The sequence below is a fragment of the Lepidochelys kempii genome, chromosome 1 (genome assembly GCF_965140265.1).
Source record: "Lepidochelys kempii isolate rLepKem1 chromosome 1, rLepKem1.hap2, whole genome shotgun sequence".
Classification (NCBI taxonomy): domain Eukaryota; kingdom Metazoa; phylum Chordata; order Testudines; family Cheloniidae; genus Lepidochelys; species Lepidochelys kempii.
The window spans coordinates 247512136-247527705 of NC_133256.1; the positions used below are offsets into that span (position 1 = coordinate 247512136).

Sequence of the window (15570 nt, forward strand, 5' to 3'; positions counted from 1 at the left end):
CAGAACATAGAGCAGAACACATCCCGTGTGCTGAAGAGCTTTGAGTCTAGCTGTCGCAGAGCTAGAGTTAAATGAACCTCTTGGCAGAGTTTAGCTGGAGAGGAAGGAAATCAGTGCTGTTGTATCCTACAGAGGTGGGTCACGTTGTTTGGGGTGGGAGAGAGAGCCACAGAAACCAGCAGGGCATTGCCATTTTGATCCTAGCAAACTCTCATGGTGTTCGGTTAGAGAGGTCTCGCAAAGGTTACACATCCCCTGGGGGTTTGCTACAGATGTCCTGATTTTATAGGGACAGTGCCAATTTTGGGGTCTTTTTCTTATATAGGCTCCTATTACCCCCCACCCCCTGTCCCGATTGATTTTTCACCTTTGCTGTCTGGTCACCCTAGTTACAGACAAGGTGGAGATGCCCTGTCCTTCCCCCAATCAGAAGAGATTGGCATTAGTTGTAAATTTTAAAGCTGCCTGCCTCTTTTGCAAGAGTTAGGGGGCCCTTATGTGCCCTCTTTCCCCTTTGGGGCCAAAGGACAGGGGATGCCCTAACAGCTGCTGGTCAAAGCCACTATGTAAGTATGACCCTTCCAGCTGGAATAACAGGGATCACATTCCAGGGTTAAAGCACTGGCAAATCCCTCCATTCCTAAACAGCCACGCCTCTCTCCCCAAGGTGGCAAAGAACTCCCATGCCATGCTGAAATTCCTATTCTCTCTACCTTTTGATTGAAAAGGATAGCGGGAAGGATAATAGTTGGCAAGTGGGACACACTTGGGTTTTTGTTTGCTTTCTGTGTGCTTAGGCTCTGCCGGGCTTTGTCTGGAGTTAATGATCTTTAATTGACCCCTGCAGTCCTGGTGTGGTTGCCATGGAATCTGGAGGAGGAGAGGGCTGACGGGGATGGCTCCAGGAAAGCTACAATTTTGTATTTCATAAAAGCACAGACTGGGAGACGTTATAAAGGATACACAGCTCTAGCTGTGCATGGTGAGCGGGGTGTTTGGAATGATTCAGTCTGTCATTCTGCCACAGGGTGCTAGTGATGACCCTCGGATGATAATATGTACGAAACAGAGCACACACAGACACACACACACACACACTGGAGCTGTCAGGATTAGAACTTCCCCTTTTCTATATGTCTCCCAGCGTGGATAAACAGACCCCTGCTAGTGCACTAATAATAGCAATGTGAGTGGTGGCATAGGCTAGCTGCATGAGCACAAGCCCTCTGGGCCTTCTAGGTCTGAGCTCAGGTGACTAGCTCTTGCCACAATGTCCACACTGCTATTTTTAGCATGCTAGCTCGAGCAGAGCTAATGCGTGTCTGTCTAGCCAGGCTGGGAGGCATACTTAGATTGTCTCCCACCATGGCTCTCCTGTCTTGCTCAGCATTGTTTATGCAAAGCACTGGAATTCAGTGTAGGACGGACAAGAGGCCGGGTTTGCATGTAGTAGTGGGGGAAACCTGGCTGCCTCCCAGACCAATTCAGAGCAGACATAGTGCCAAAGTTTCTGCAAACAGCGCTGGCAGCAGGAGGAGAGCTGCAGTGTCCCCTTGTCCTAAGTGCTAATTCTCACTGCTCCTGTCTCTCCAGTGTGTTAAATACTGATCCGATAATTACAATTGGAATAATTCACATCCTTGAAAAACCTACACCTAAACTAAGTTCTCTAGTTCCGGGGCAGTGTGTGGTTCTAGAACATTTGCATGCAGCTTTCTTTGGCAGACAAGAGTACTTTTACCTCCCTCACCTTGGTGAGTCCAGACAGTGGGTCACTCATAGACTCATGGAGTGTCATAGGAGAAGAGGTTGAAAAGGTCTTGTGGTGTTGTGTCCTTGTCTGATGACTTCAGCTGCGTTCCCCCCTCCCCATTGACCTCTGGCAGGGCAGGCTGTTGCGCAGCCAAACAGGAAATACAAACCATGTACAAAAAAAGAAAAGGAGGACTCGTGGCACCTTAGAGACTAACCCATTTATCTGAGCATGAGCTTTGGTGAGCTACAGCTCGCTTCCTCGGACGCATGAACCATATACAGGATCCAAAGCTAAGCCGCAGAGCCTGCCCCAGCATTACTGACCTCCTATTTTCATTCTCAGCTGGGTGTGTACGAGAATGCGAGAAAGAAGGTTGCTTTGCACTCATGGCTCTCCGTTGTGGTGCCATGACGGGATGCATAAGGAAAGGGAAGGCTCATAATAAATTGCCTGCCCATTCAGACACTTGGGCCTACATTTTCCATCACTGATTTTAAGTACCCAGACTGAGACACCGAAGGCCTGTTCTCTCAGAGGCGCTGAGTATCTTCAGCTTGCTTTCAAGTTACCTGGAGTTGTGGGTGCTCAGCATTTCTGAAAAATCAGGCACTAGCTGTCTCAAGGTGGGCACCTACAAATCAAGGCACCCCAAATTAGCAGCATGAGGCTTATGCACCACTTAAACCCACTTAAACAATATTTGGAAGGCTTACGTGGGACTTAGATGGAGCACAGACCTTTAATTCAGAGAGAACCGGGAATCAGAAGAATGAAGACAAAGGATATTAAGGGCCATGGTGTATGAAAACCTTATGACTTCTCCATTGACAGGGAAATGGACTGGAGGACTTAATGGGTCTGTTCCATCTCTAACTTCTGTGACATAATTCTATGGCTGGACACATCCTCATCAGGATTTGGATGCAATCCAGTAAGCAGCTGGACTCCCAGAGCTGGAGAGAGGGAAAGGATGGCAAGAACTTTTGAGAACAGTTTTTTTTTTTTAACCTCCAGATGTGGGGGGTGGGAGAAAGAAAGCCACAGGATCCCAGCAGAGATTTTGTGGGACTCCTCCAGGATTTTCTGCATTTCTTACCTATAACGTGTGGCTCTTTGCTGCAGATCCACCATCGAAGGAAAACCCCTATGAAGACATTGAGTTGAACAGCCGCTGCCTGGGGAAGAAATGTGTCCTGACTTTCCCAGCATCCCCCACCTCCTCTGTACCTGGCACACCCACGAAGGTATCCTAGTTCAACCAGCATGACTTGTGTCCAGTTCCCAAAAGGCTTTGGGTGAAATCCTCCTCTCATTGAGGCCAGTGAAGTTTTACTATTGATTTTAATGGGGCCAGGATTTCACCTTTTAGGTTTTAGCTACTATTGAGGGGAGGTGCAATAGCGAGAATAGAGAGCCACGGGCACAAGAATTCCCATGTTCACCCTTTGGTACAGTTTCTTGTTTTCATTTTTCTCATATTGGGGTTAACTCCTAAACAGTATATCAGGAGCATGCATCTGGAACTCGCTCAATAATCCGTCATAAGATGTAAGGGTTTGTAATTGTCAGGGCTACATTAAGATTTTATGCGAGAAGGGTGTGATACTAGACATCATGTTTTGTTTTGGACAAAATCCTGTTTTGATCCATTTTCTCTGTAAATATGTGTTCCCAGTGAAGCCTCCCCATCATGCAAGCAGTTTTGGGGAGAGCAAACAGATCACAAAAGGAAGAGCAGCTGTTTGAGCTGAACCAAGATGGTAACTCATATATGGACAGACATGCAAAGGGCTGTGGTAGTGCAGTGGGCTCGTGTTGGCCTTTCACCTCTGGAAACCTGGAGTCAGATTTTTACTAGATTCCAAGGGAAAAAGAGGTGTGCTCTGATCTAGTCTCTACACGTGTCCAGCACAGAACTGATTATAGACCTCTGTTGCAAAATTTGGATCCAGGACTGAATTCTCCTGAGATTCAGGGGTGTTTGCATTTGGGGTGTTGGTTTGGGCCCATGGCTACAGAGGATCCACACCAGATGGCAGTCTCCGTTTCAGTCTAATGGAACCCCAGAACTGGAGAGCAGGGTGGGGTTCCGGTTTAGAGTTGAGGACCATTGGCAGAGCTACGAGGAGGAAGTTTTACCCATACTGGGCTGCTTTGTATTTTGCTCAGCCCTGCACTTTTAGCCCCACAATTTTGTGAGTGCTACATTCACTCACAATATTTAAATACAGGGAAAGGCCATTTACTGCTGCAGTGTAAGGTAGCCTCCTCCTCTTTAAAGTGGCACTGGAATGCTCTGCCAGTCAAGGCCCAGCAATCTGATCGGTATCCATGGGCAATATGTAATCCATTTTTGCAGCTGTTAAGAATTGTGAAGTGAAGCATCTATTGCCCCATCCATTAGGAAGGTCCTGTTGGATTTCTGTTGATAAGTTTGGTTAAAGGTAGCAACCAGCTCCCTGTGGTTTCACTGGGAGGCGCTTACTAAAATTCCTTGCTAGGTAAGACAGCCTTAACAAGTGCACCCTTGAGGTCCTACTTTCTTGGGGACTCCCCCATCTCATGCAAGCGCTGCAACTCTCAGTCTGGCGCTGTCTTTCTCTTTAGCAATGAGACCAGAGGAGGAGGTAAATATATTGTCTGAGCCCCTTTCTTTACGCTTGTGATCCAGCGAAGGGCATCCGGGCTGTCTGCCTCCTGTGTCTTTCCAGTTGCTACTTGTTCTACCCTTAGACCAGGGGTTCTCACAACACATTTTTTACTCTTGCTGGTGGCTGCTCTGACAATTTTTCCTAAAATACTTAATTAACTTTAGGAAAAACAAATAAACATATATACATCCAAATCATTGTAATTTATTTATGTAGGGTGGTGGGTTTTTTTGCAGACTCAATCATAAAAATAATGTACGGTTGTCTCTATTTTTTATTGGATCTAAACAGAATAGAAACACAAATAAGATGCTTTGCACATTCTTGTTTTGTTTTTGTTGTTTGGCTTTTTGGTTGCTTTTTAAAAAAGACTTGATAGCTAGTAAGTCTGCTGCTGCGAAAAGTAATATTTGTTTTTTTGTTAATATCATTTTTTACAGCATCCCAGCTAGCTAGTCAGTCTGTTGTGAAAAGTGATATTAACAAACATCCAAATATCAATTTTCACAGCAGACTTACTCAGCCCTGGCAAGCCAGAAGCCCTGGATGGGAGGGAGGCAGCAGGGTCCAGGAACGATGTGGGGAAGGATGGGCGACCGGTGAGGCAGCAGGGGCCAGGGGTGATGCAGGGTGTGTGTATGTGAGCCGAGGGCCAGCACCTCCGCCGCATGGACGGAGTCCAGAGCCAGAACCCAAAGACCCATGACCGGATCCTGCCGCCCTCCACCCCAGGGCTGAAGTCAAAACTCACTGCCCTAGCAAAGTGGGGAACTCACTGGTTGCCTGCTCCTCTGGCATTTGTGGCTCCAGCTGGTGGCCCTGGGGGAGGCTCCACTGCCTTGCTGCCCCATCCCCACTGTCCAAGAGGATGTCGTGGCTGCAAGAAAAGCCCCTGGTGGCTGCGGTGGCCGCATTTGAGAAACGCTGCCTTACACTGTCCAGGCTGCCTCAGGCTCAGACCATGTGACAGTAGAGGATCAGACTAGTAACAAATAATGTCGATAGCGGGGGTATAAACTCAATTTTCCTTACCAATGGGCTATCCAAGCTGTAGAAATTGTTATTAGGGCTGATTTAAATTTTTTCAAAATGTTGACACCTTTCCCCCCCTCCCCCCAAATATTTCTGTTTTTCAACCAGCTTCTAGAGTGATTGAGATTTTTAGAAAATGTGAAATTGCAATGAAATGTTCTTATGAAAATGTGTCTGCATTTTTTGATCAGCTCCTTAACCCCCAGAGATAAACCGCAGTGTGGATGTATAGCTAATCTCTTCATCACAGGTATTTGGGATGGAATTCACGCTTGTGCAGAGGGCACATACAAGGACCCATCCACCTCTTAAGTCGCACTCAAGCTCTCAAAATGGGACTGAACTATTGCATAGGCCTTGTGCTGGCCCTCTGCATGGGGATGAATTTCATCCTTATGGAGCCCCTGTCAAGGTAGTATCTAGGAGCTGAAATAACACAGTTATACTGCTACATGGTTCTTAACACAAAACGTTGCTGTCAGCGTTGGTCAGGAGAAATGTGCTCTTAACACGCTGTGTGGTAGCCAGCATAGTTTCAACTATAGCATGAACCTTACTGGACCCAAATCATGGTAGTGCCCTGCCCCGTCCCATTCCCCCAACCCAGAACTGACTAGGAGTGTCGGAGAGGCCTCCCCACCCTGAAGACCCATCATAAATAAATTGAATCATTGGGTTGATAGAAGAAGCAGTGGAGACCAGTCTCCAAAGGAGAAGCTTCTTCACCCTCTTGGAAGCCGTGAAAAGGGAGACGGCTCATTCTTGCCCCCAATTCCTCCCTCCCTGGAAGGTGTTCCATTCCTGGGAGAGGAGGGCCGAGTAAGCTCTTCAGGACAGAGATTGTCTCTGTGGGTGTACAGCACCCAACACAATGAAGAACTGATCCTGCTCTGGTCCTCTGGGTGCTGCTGTACTATTAAGAAGGAGAATGCAATAGAAGTTGTAACCGAGCGTCATTGCACTGAAAAGCAGCTTGCTCGGATTTAACCAGAGAGCTGAATTTGAAATCCATTTGAATTGACAGACCATTAGCTTGTTATCTAAACAGCACTGGCCTAACTCTGTGCCTGTTGAATCAATGGCAGAACTCCCATTGACTCCAAATGGGAACAGAATTAGGCCAACGCTGAGTGCGTTTGAAAATCCCGCTATCACAGGAGTGAGTTGAACTTGGACCCCCTTAAAGGTCCAAGCTCACCCTGTGACATACCGACAGGAGAAATTGTAGGCACTGGCCAACTCTGACAACGTAAAAGTAAGCTGCACCTTCATACCCACACATAGGTTCCTCTAGTTTTGCTAAATAGAAAAGTTATAAATAGGGGAGGGATCATAACTGATGAGGAGAGAATCCTCCATGACTTCCCCCTGTATTCTCTCCTCTACCTCCTCTTCACGCTTCCCCCGAAGTGTCATTTCACAATGGCCCTATCTCTCTGGAGCTTCTCCCAGGAGCTGCTCCCTAGGATATCTGAGGCACTCCCTCCCCCTGAGTGTGCTGCTTTGGCACTACTCCCAGCTCCTTTGGGCTGGGGAATTTAGAATCTGAACATGGATACTGTAATATACCAGCCTTCTGGGCTGCCACTGGACTTAACCAACCACTTACTGATGGGGTTAGGAAGAAACTAACTTCCATTGCTGGCCATGATGGGGTTTCTTGCACCTTCCTCTGAAATATTGTCTTTAATTGACTTGCATGGTAGTCCTGTGGAAACTGTGACAGCCATGCAAATTTCTTGGTCCTATGAGAATCTGCTAAGCATACTGGTAAGCCGCATCTGCCTGTGTGCTAGCCATGTGCTCCAGCTCACCTAATTGAAATGAGTGCTGTCACAATGTTTCCTTGCGAAGTATATGGGGTGGAGTGCTGTGTTAATTTATTTCCTCTCCTCCATTCTGTCTCCCTCCCCAGTTGCTTTCCAAACCCATTTTCTTTCGACAAAACTCAGAGCGGCGGAGTTTCAAACTGCTGGACATACGGAAACTGAGCCGTGACGGTACTGGGTCCCCTTCCAAAATCAGCCCTCCCTCTACCCCCAGCAGCCCAGATGATACATTCTTCTCCCTGGGAGATGCTCAGAATGGCAAGAGGAGAAGGAAGATTCCCAAGGTAACTTCAGGGATTTTTTCCTCACTTACCCTGGCTTCTCATGTGTTGTTACATTGATAAGGATGATTTTTTTGTGCAATTTCCAGTGTCATGCCCATAACATTTAGGAAGAGTTCTGGGCTATGACTTGATTTCCATTAACCTTTCACAGTTAGTACTAAACATTTTTTACATCCCACCACCCTTTTTCTCATGGGAAAAGGGGTCCAAAGATCTCTGCAAGGTCTAAAGCAGTGGTTCTCAACCAGGCTCTCAACCAGAACTACATGTATCCCTGGGGGTACAGAGAGGTCTTCCAGGGGGTACATCAATTCCTGTAGATATTGGTCTAGTTTTACAACAGGTACATAAAAAGCACAAGTGAAGTCAGTACAAACTAAAATTTCATACAGACAATGACTTTATACTGCTTTATATACTATGGAAGTACAATATTTATATTCCAATTGATTTATTTTATAATTATGTGGTAAAAATTAGAAAGAAAGCAATTTTTCCATTATAGTGTGGTGTGACACTTGTATTTTTATGTCTGATTTTGTAAACAAGTAATTAAGTGTCATGAAACTTGAGGTACACAAGACAAATCAGATTCCTGAAAGGAGTACAGTAGTCTGGAAAGGTTGAGAGCCACTGGTCTAAAGAATGTATTTTTTCTCTCTGACATGTCCCACACTACTGTGAGGGATAAAACAAGTAAAAAAAAAATTCAGAATTAAAAATTTCAACTAGATTTTTTTTAATGAAATTCAAATGTTGATAGAAAATGGACGAATTTTTTGCAAAGATTACATCTTGGTTTCCAGCCATGTTTAGTGAAGGACATGGAGAGCAGTGGATCCTATGAAGGGCCACGTGTCCAATAGTTGTTACTTGGTGATAATATATATTTTCTTTCAAGATATTATTCAATCACTAGATGTCTCAATGTGCTGTAAGAGTTCCAAGCAGGGGTGTGATCCCACATAAACAAAGGAGACAAAGCTGGAACTCAAGCTGTGTAGAATCCTTTGTTTGTCTGTAGTTATTGGTGTTTTCTTTAACAACACTTCCTGTTTAAGATTGACTGTGATTTCACATATCATGACACTATTTTAGATTTAGATCAGGGAGTAGTTGGGTTCAATTCAATTGAGGCTGTGGATCACATATTGAATGCTTTCAAAACATGGTTATTTTTCCTGCTCTTAGCAAAGCTCTGGCAAAGGTTAGCAGTGCTAGGCTGTAACTGTGTCTCTGAGCAGACATTTTTCCTTTGGGAAAATGTGTGCTTGTGTGTATTTATGTCTTCTCATCCGTACAAATCTAATTTTGCATGCCTGTGTTGTACATATTGGGTCTTCACAATGTTTGTGTTCATGCCTAAAAAGAGATGCAGATTTTTCCCATGTGCCTGCTTAGCGTGCTTGTGTGTGAGAGAGAGAGAGAGAGCATTCACATTTCAGGATGTGCATGTGTGTACACAAGTTCACATCAAGTGTCATGGATGGGGAAGTTAAGGGGTGTGAACTTATTGGTGAGTATAGTGTTATGTGCCCTGGAATAAGATTTACTATGTACTTGATGTTGGTACCAACATGAGAACCAGGACAGACAGCTCGAGATGTGAAATAAATGATCTATCCTAAAGGCTTTTGTTTAAAGCATTTCTGACCAAATTTGTACTAAGTCAGTAAGTCCAGCATCTCTTTATCATTGTCGAATACACGATGGTTGTTCTCCAAGGTCACTCATAGGTGTATATGTACAAGCGTAGTAACAAACCCAAACTATTAACATAAAGCATTTCTGCTTCTTGTGGCCCCTTCTTTTGCCTCCCCCAAGATCCCACCTGCACTATATGTTGTGTCATGTTAGGCATCCATTTCATATTTAAAAATGTCAATAATTGAGCTGTGCCGCTGGGATGGATGGGATGGGATTTGTTTGAAATTGTTTTTTAAAACTCTCTGAGCTGGATCTTACGGTCTACCTGCGTGTAAGTTGCATTCTGCTACCTAGTTGCCATCCCACACCCAGGGAATGCTTTGGGCCAAGGTAGATCAGCCTCAGGTGCTCTATACACCCTAGGAGCCACTGGCGTTAGATGACAGCAAGCTCTGATCATGCCCCATTCATTCTACTCCCAGGACACCAACTGGACCAACTGACTGACAGGAGCCACCTGGCCTTGAACTGGCTATACTGACTTCAAACCATCTGGGGATGTCCCTACACAAGGGGAACCCCCATTTGCCCTGTGAGGGTCATTCTCTGCCTGCAGTGTAAAGAGGGATGATGGGCTGACCCCGTGAATCTACAGCCCTGACTAGTCTACAAAAGAGACTGTAATAAAAGACTTTTTTTACTCATTTTAACAGTGGCTTCAGTTAGCACTGATTTCCCCCCATGTGGAAAATGTTTAAAGCATCTGTCATAAATATAAAGGGAAGGGTAACGACCTTTCTGTATACGGTGCTATAAAATCCGTCCTGGCCAGAGGCAAAACCCTTTCACCTGTAAAGGGTTAAGAAGCTAAGAAAACCTCGCTGGCACCTGACCCAAAATGACCAATGAGAGGACAAGATACTTTCAAATCTGGAGCGGGGCGGGAACAAAGGGTTCTGTCTGTCTGTGTGATGCTTTTGCCAGGAACAGATCAGAAATGCAAGCCTTCCAACTCCTGTTAAGTTAGTAAGTAATCTAGCTAGAAAATGCATTAGATTTTGTTTTGTTTAATGGCTGGTAAAATAAGCTGTGCTGGAGGGAATGTATATTCCTGTTTTTGTGCCTTTTTGTAACTTAAGGTTTTGCCTAGAGGGATTCTCTATGTTTCGAATCTGATTACCCTGTAAGGTATTTACCACCCTGATTTTACAGAGGTGATTCTTTTACCTTTTCTTTAATTAAAATTCTTCTTTTAAGAACCTGATTGATTTTTCATTGTTCTTAAGAGCCAAGGGTTTGGTTCTGTGTTCACCTGTACCAGTTGGTGAGGATTATTATCAAGCCTTCCCCAGGAAAGGGAGTGTAGGGCTTGGGGGGATATTTGGGTGGAAGATGTCTCCAAGTGGTATCTTTCACTATTCTTTGTTTAAAACGCTTGGTGGTGGCAGCATACTGTTCAAGGACAAGGCAAAGTTTGTACCTTGGGGAAGTTTTTAACCTAAGCTGGTAAGAATAAGCTTAGGGGGTCTTTCATGCAGGTCCCCACATCTGTACCTTAGAGTTCAGAGTAGGGAAGGAACCTTAACAGTGTCTAAAGCATTTTTTTGAATAAGGTTCTCAGTAACCTAAGTAGGTTTTCAAATCCTCAGTAGGTCTCTAACATGCTTTCTGTAAGAGGTGTTGAGAACAGTTCAACCATAATCTTTACTGGTGATCTGTTGTTCTCGAATCCACTAGAGTGGGGAGAGCTGGTCCAGGGGATGGCCCAGAGGGACTCATAGTCAACAAAGGGTAGACAGGGTCACAGTGTTTATGGTACCTATAGGGTCTAATGGTGGGAAGGCTGTTGACCAGTATTAGGAAACTAAAAATTCCCTCCAGAACAAAAACATTTTCATCTCCCTTATTGGGGAAAGGGCACTAACCCTGTTTTCTGTCTCCTGCTTGCTGAGCAGCTGGTATTGAAAATCAATGCCATTTATGAGGCCCGAAGGGGAAAGAAACGCGTCAAGAGGCTGTCCCAGTCTACAGAGAGCAATTCAGGGAAAGGTAAATGAACATGGACCAAAGCATGTTGCTGCTGAATCTTTCTGAGAGTTTCTGCCTGGCTTGAATTTTTTACTGTGATGTACAGTGTGTTTTCTAATACTTTGTCTGGTTCAGTGTAAAAAGAGTGGCTGGGGCTTCCTTTATGAATAGGGTCCTACTAAATTCATGGTCCATTTTGGTCAATTTAACGATCATAGGAATTTAAAAATCATAAATTTTATGATTCCAGCTATTTAAATCTGAAATGTCATGGTGTTGTAATTGTAGGGGTCTTGACCCAAAAAGGAGTTGTGGGGGGGGTATTAGCCCCCTTACTTCTGCACGGCTGCTGGCGGGGCGCTGCCTTTAGAGTTGGTCACTCGGCCAACAGCTGCCACTCTCTGGCTGCCCAGCTCTGAAGGCAGTGCAAAATTAAAGGTGGCAATACCGTGACCCCCCCCCCCCTTAAAATAACCTTGCAACCCCCTGAAAGTCCTTTTTGGGTCAGGACCCCCAATTTGAGAAATGCTAGTCTCCTTCATGAAATCTGTGTAGTATAGGGTAAAAGCACACAACAGACCAAATTTCACAGTCCCTGACACGTTTTTCATGGCCGTGAATTTGGTAGGGCCCTTTTCATGAAGCTAAAGGCTAGTCCACTATCTAAGGCTATGTCTACACTGCACACCCTACAGTGGCACAGCTGTGCCAATACAGCAGTGCCACTGTAAGGTCTCCTGTGTAGCCACTGTTTGTTGACAGGAGAGAGCTCTCCTGCCAACAAAATAAAACCAGCCCCAACAAGGGGCAGCAGCTTTGTCGGCGGGAGAGCATCTCCTGCCAACATAGCACTAGCCACACCAGCGCTTTTTGTCAGTAAAACTTTTGTCAGCTGGGAGGGTGTTTTTTTCACACCCCGACCGACAACATTTTACTGACGAAAAGGTAGTGTAGACATAGCCTAGGAGCTTTTACTGTAAGGACATTTCCCCCCGACTCAGTTTTATTCCATTATTCCTAATGGTAACCTCATGGGTTGCACTGAACAATTCCTCCCCTTCTTGGTGTTTCTTTCTCACAGATGCTTGTAGATGTTTGTCATGATATATATAAAAGCTTGTGTTTCGGGTTTTAAAACAATCTCTTTTAGGGATTAGGAAGAGACCTTAATGGGGGCAGATTACTCCACATTGACCTGCTGTGGGGGTTTCTTGCACCTTCCTCTAATGCATCTGGTTCTGGACACTGTCTGAGGCAAAATACTGGACTAGACAGACCATGCATCTGATCCAGAATGGCAATTAACTGTGTTCCCCCATCCCTCAAGTTATTGTGTAGCAAGAGAAGCATGTTAGATCCACATTTTGCTCTTGGTTACATCCATACAACCAACTGAATGTCCATTGAAAATTTCTGGATTTTTCCATTCGCTCTATACACATAATTGCTTTTGTTGCTCTTTTCTGAATGCCCTCTAATGGACAGGAAGGTATCAAGAATGGTGAGCTAAGGCTCCATTGTCATGGGCACCCCTGGGAAGAAAGAGCCCTTGTGTGCAATACATTCTGCCTCCTTAAGTGGTTAAGCCTGGTTTTATTCTGCCATCCATAAGAAGTGCACTGTTTTTAGACAGTCTTTATTTCATGTTTCCTGGTAGTTACAGATGAGAACAGTGAATCGGACAGTGACACCGAAGAGAAACTGAAAGGTAAGAAAAGTTTGCCCTGCCCACACACATGGGAGATGGTTACTCACAAACTTGCACTTGATTTCCAGGGGTATATTAGCTCTTTCCTCTTCTCTTTGAGGCACTTAGAGAAGAGACTCATTTCTACTCAGAAAAGAGAGAAGTCAAAGGCCACAGAACCGCAGGAGAAGCTTAGTTTGAGACACATGAAAGCCCGAAACCAACCGAGAGCCCGTTCCAACTCCCACAGAAGTCAATGGGAGTTTCTAAACTGACTGTCATGGGAGTTGGCCTGGTCACTGAGGCAGTTCAGAAGAGGTTTCAATAAGTAAAGGGTCACAAATGTGTGAAGAAGGCTGCCAGAGGCAGCATGGCAATGTGACAGCATAAGCATCGTCCAAAGGGCGTATTGCACAATCACTTGAGGAGCAAACTATTGCAGTGTAGGCACTCTGGGTAGCTCAGTAGAGAGATTGAGCTGCACTACATGCTCTGCTGTGAAACTCCTGTGTGTCTACGTGAGGCTGTTTGCTCAGCCCCAGAGGAACTATGTGTTGTATCAGGGATTCCTCCAGAATCTCCTTGAATTCCCTGCCCTGGTTATCACTCCAGCACTGTGACACTGTGATTATGTTTGGATTTATAGCCGTAATTAGAAACCAGCCGAAACTGGCATTTGAAATCTAAGCTCCTCCAACTATAAGGGTTTTCAGATTCCTGTGCAGAGATACAACCCTAGCCCTGTGGTTTGGGGAACAGGGCAGTCAGATCCTGGTGCAGGGCAGGGGTATGCAGGTGGCATTCCTGCTCTGTTTCTCACACAATGCACTAGTACTGGAGATGACCTAACCTTACCCCTTTTGGGGTTGCCTTAATAGAAAAATTAAAACAAACATAAACGTCACCCTGAGCATCCTCCTGAATTTAGCTGTTAGCAGGGTTTTTCCCTGCAGCATCCTTCTGTCCCTGACTCAACTTACCTCTGCGTCAGAAGGTATGTCTACACTGCAATTAGACACCTGCGGCTGGCCCATGTCAGCTGACTTGGGCTTGCAGGGATTGGGCTAAGGGACTTTTAAATTGAGGTGTAGATGTTCACGCTCAGTCTGCAGTCCTCCTACCTTGCAGGGTCCTAGAGCCCAGGCTCCAACTCCAGCCTGATCCCAAGCGTCTACGCCACCATTAAACAGCCTCTTAGCCCAAGCCCCACAAGTCCAAGTCAGCTGGCATGGGCCCGATGCGGGTTTTTAATTACAGCCCTTTTCTGTTCCTGGACTGGAGTTAATATGAACTGTCTGGTCTGGCTGCCAGGGTGAATCAGCTCAATAGGCCTGTATCTCTGTGCAGGGTCCTAGCACCTGACCGCTTATCACAGGCCGGTTACCCACTTTGCAGTTAGCTGAAATCTAGTGAGGACAGCTCATGAGACTTTTGTTTGAACCTGAATTAGAGCCCTGATTGGGCCTCAAACCTACTTTTAATCCAGATCAGGGTTCAGACACCACCTCTTTGGCTCATATGTTCCAAGACAATGTGAGAACAATTCTACTGAAATACTATATAGCCATTGCCCAATCACTACACCAAAATCTTCCAGTAAAAAATGTTTGTGTGTTACCACTGTATCACGGTGCTAGAGTGGTAAAAACTACACTAGCTCTGTGTTACCATGTGTTCATGTTCTGAAAAAGATTGTAATTCTACACATGAGTGGACATTCCATGTGTTCAACAAGAGCAAATTTTGGGACTTTCTTCTCCTTGTTTCAACAGTTCTTTCTTCCATTGCTAGTTTGCTTTTCCTATTCATGGAAAGTGCATATCTTTGGAGATGGAATCTGCCTGTTTTAAGAATCCAGAAGGGAGGATTTTGCTTTCCCATGAGTAGGAGCCAGTTAGTGCTGCTGCAGGGAAAGACTCCAGCACTGGGAAGCTGGTAGAGCCTTTTCCTAGTGACGGAGTCTTTAGCTGCGGCGAGGAAAAGCTCTGGAAGGGGGCAGGCAGCAGCCTTTCCCCACTGCCTCTCCCCTGCCAGATTCTTTCCCCAGCAACCGGGAGGCAGTGGGGCACTATGCTGCTAAAAATACAGTAACTCCTCACTTAACGTTGTCGTTATGTTTCTGAAAAATGCAACTTTAAGTGAAACGATGTTAAACGAATCCAATTTTCCCCATAAGATTTAATGTAAATGCGGGGGGTTAAGTTCCAAGCAAATGTTTTGGGGGCAGACAAAAGGCATTATATACTGTACTGTACTGTGATGGGGAGGTGCCCCTGGCTTACCCCACACAGGCACAGCCTGCTGCAGGCAAGGACGCTAGGAAGCACCTTGCACAGCAGCAGCGGCAGCTTCCCCCCAGAAGAACAGGCGCCGACTTTGCAGGGGGATGCTCCAGGCCTGCCTCTTCCCATCACAGTTCCACTCCAGGCTCACCTCTTCCCATCCCCACTCCACCTCCTCTCTGGAGCCCGACGCGTCGCCGCTCCTCCCGCTCCCTCCCAGAAAGTCCTAAGCGCCGCCAAACAGCTGTTTGGCAGTGGGGGAAGCGCTGGGAAGGAGGCGGAGAAGAGGAACTTGTGCAATGCTCCCTTGTAAAGTCACTGCTCTTCCACAGAATCTTACAAGCAATGGACAGAGGAGGCAGCCAAACGACGTT

General features: G+C 45.7%; 1 protein-coding gene across 6 annotated transcripts in view; it reads left to right on the forward strand.

Moving 5' to 3' along the window:
- The window catches only part of DENND2A (DENN domain containing 2A), a 79742-nt gene that overhangs the window by 38212 nt on the left and 25960 nt on the right, over positions 1–15570 (forward strand). For 5 of the 6 annotated variants that reach the window (XR_012156063.1, XM_073322462.1, XM_073322452.1 and 2 more), the window contains 5 exons: positions 848–982; positions 2879–3000; positions 7355–7552; positions 11155–11248; positions 12885–12935. Coding sequence is in view for 5 of the 6 variants with exons in the window: in XM_073322462.1 (XP_073178563.1) it covers positions 848–982; positions 2879–3000; positions 7355–7552; positions 11155–11248; positions 12885–12935 (600 nt within the window). In the remaining variant the exon portion in view is untranslated. The remainder of the gene's footprint in view (positions 1–847; positions 983–2878; positions 3001–7354; positions 7553–11154; positions 11249–12884; positions 12936–15570) is intronic. The other variant, XM_073322483.1, reaches the window with a different exon arrangement.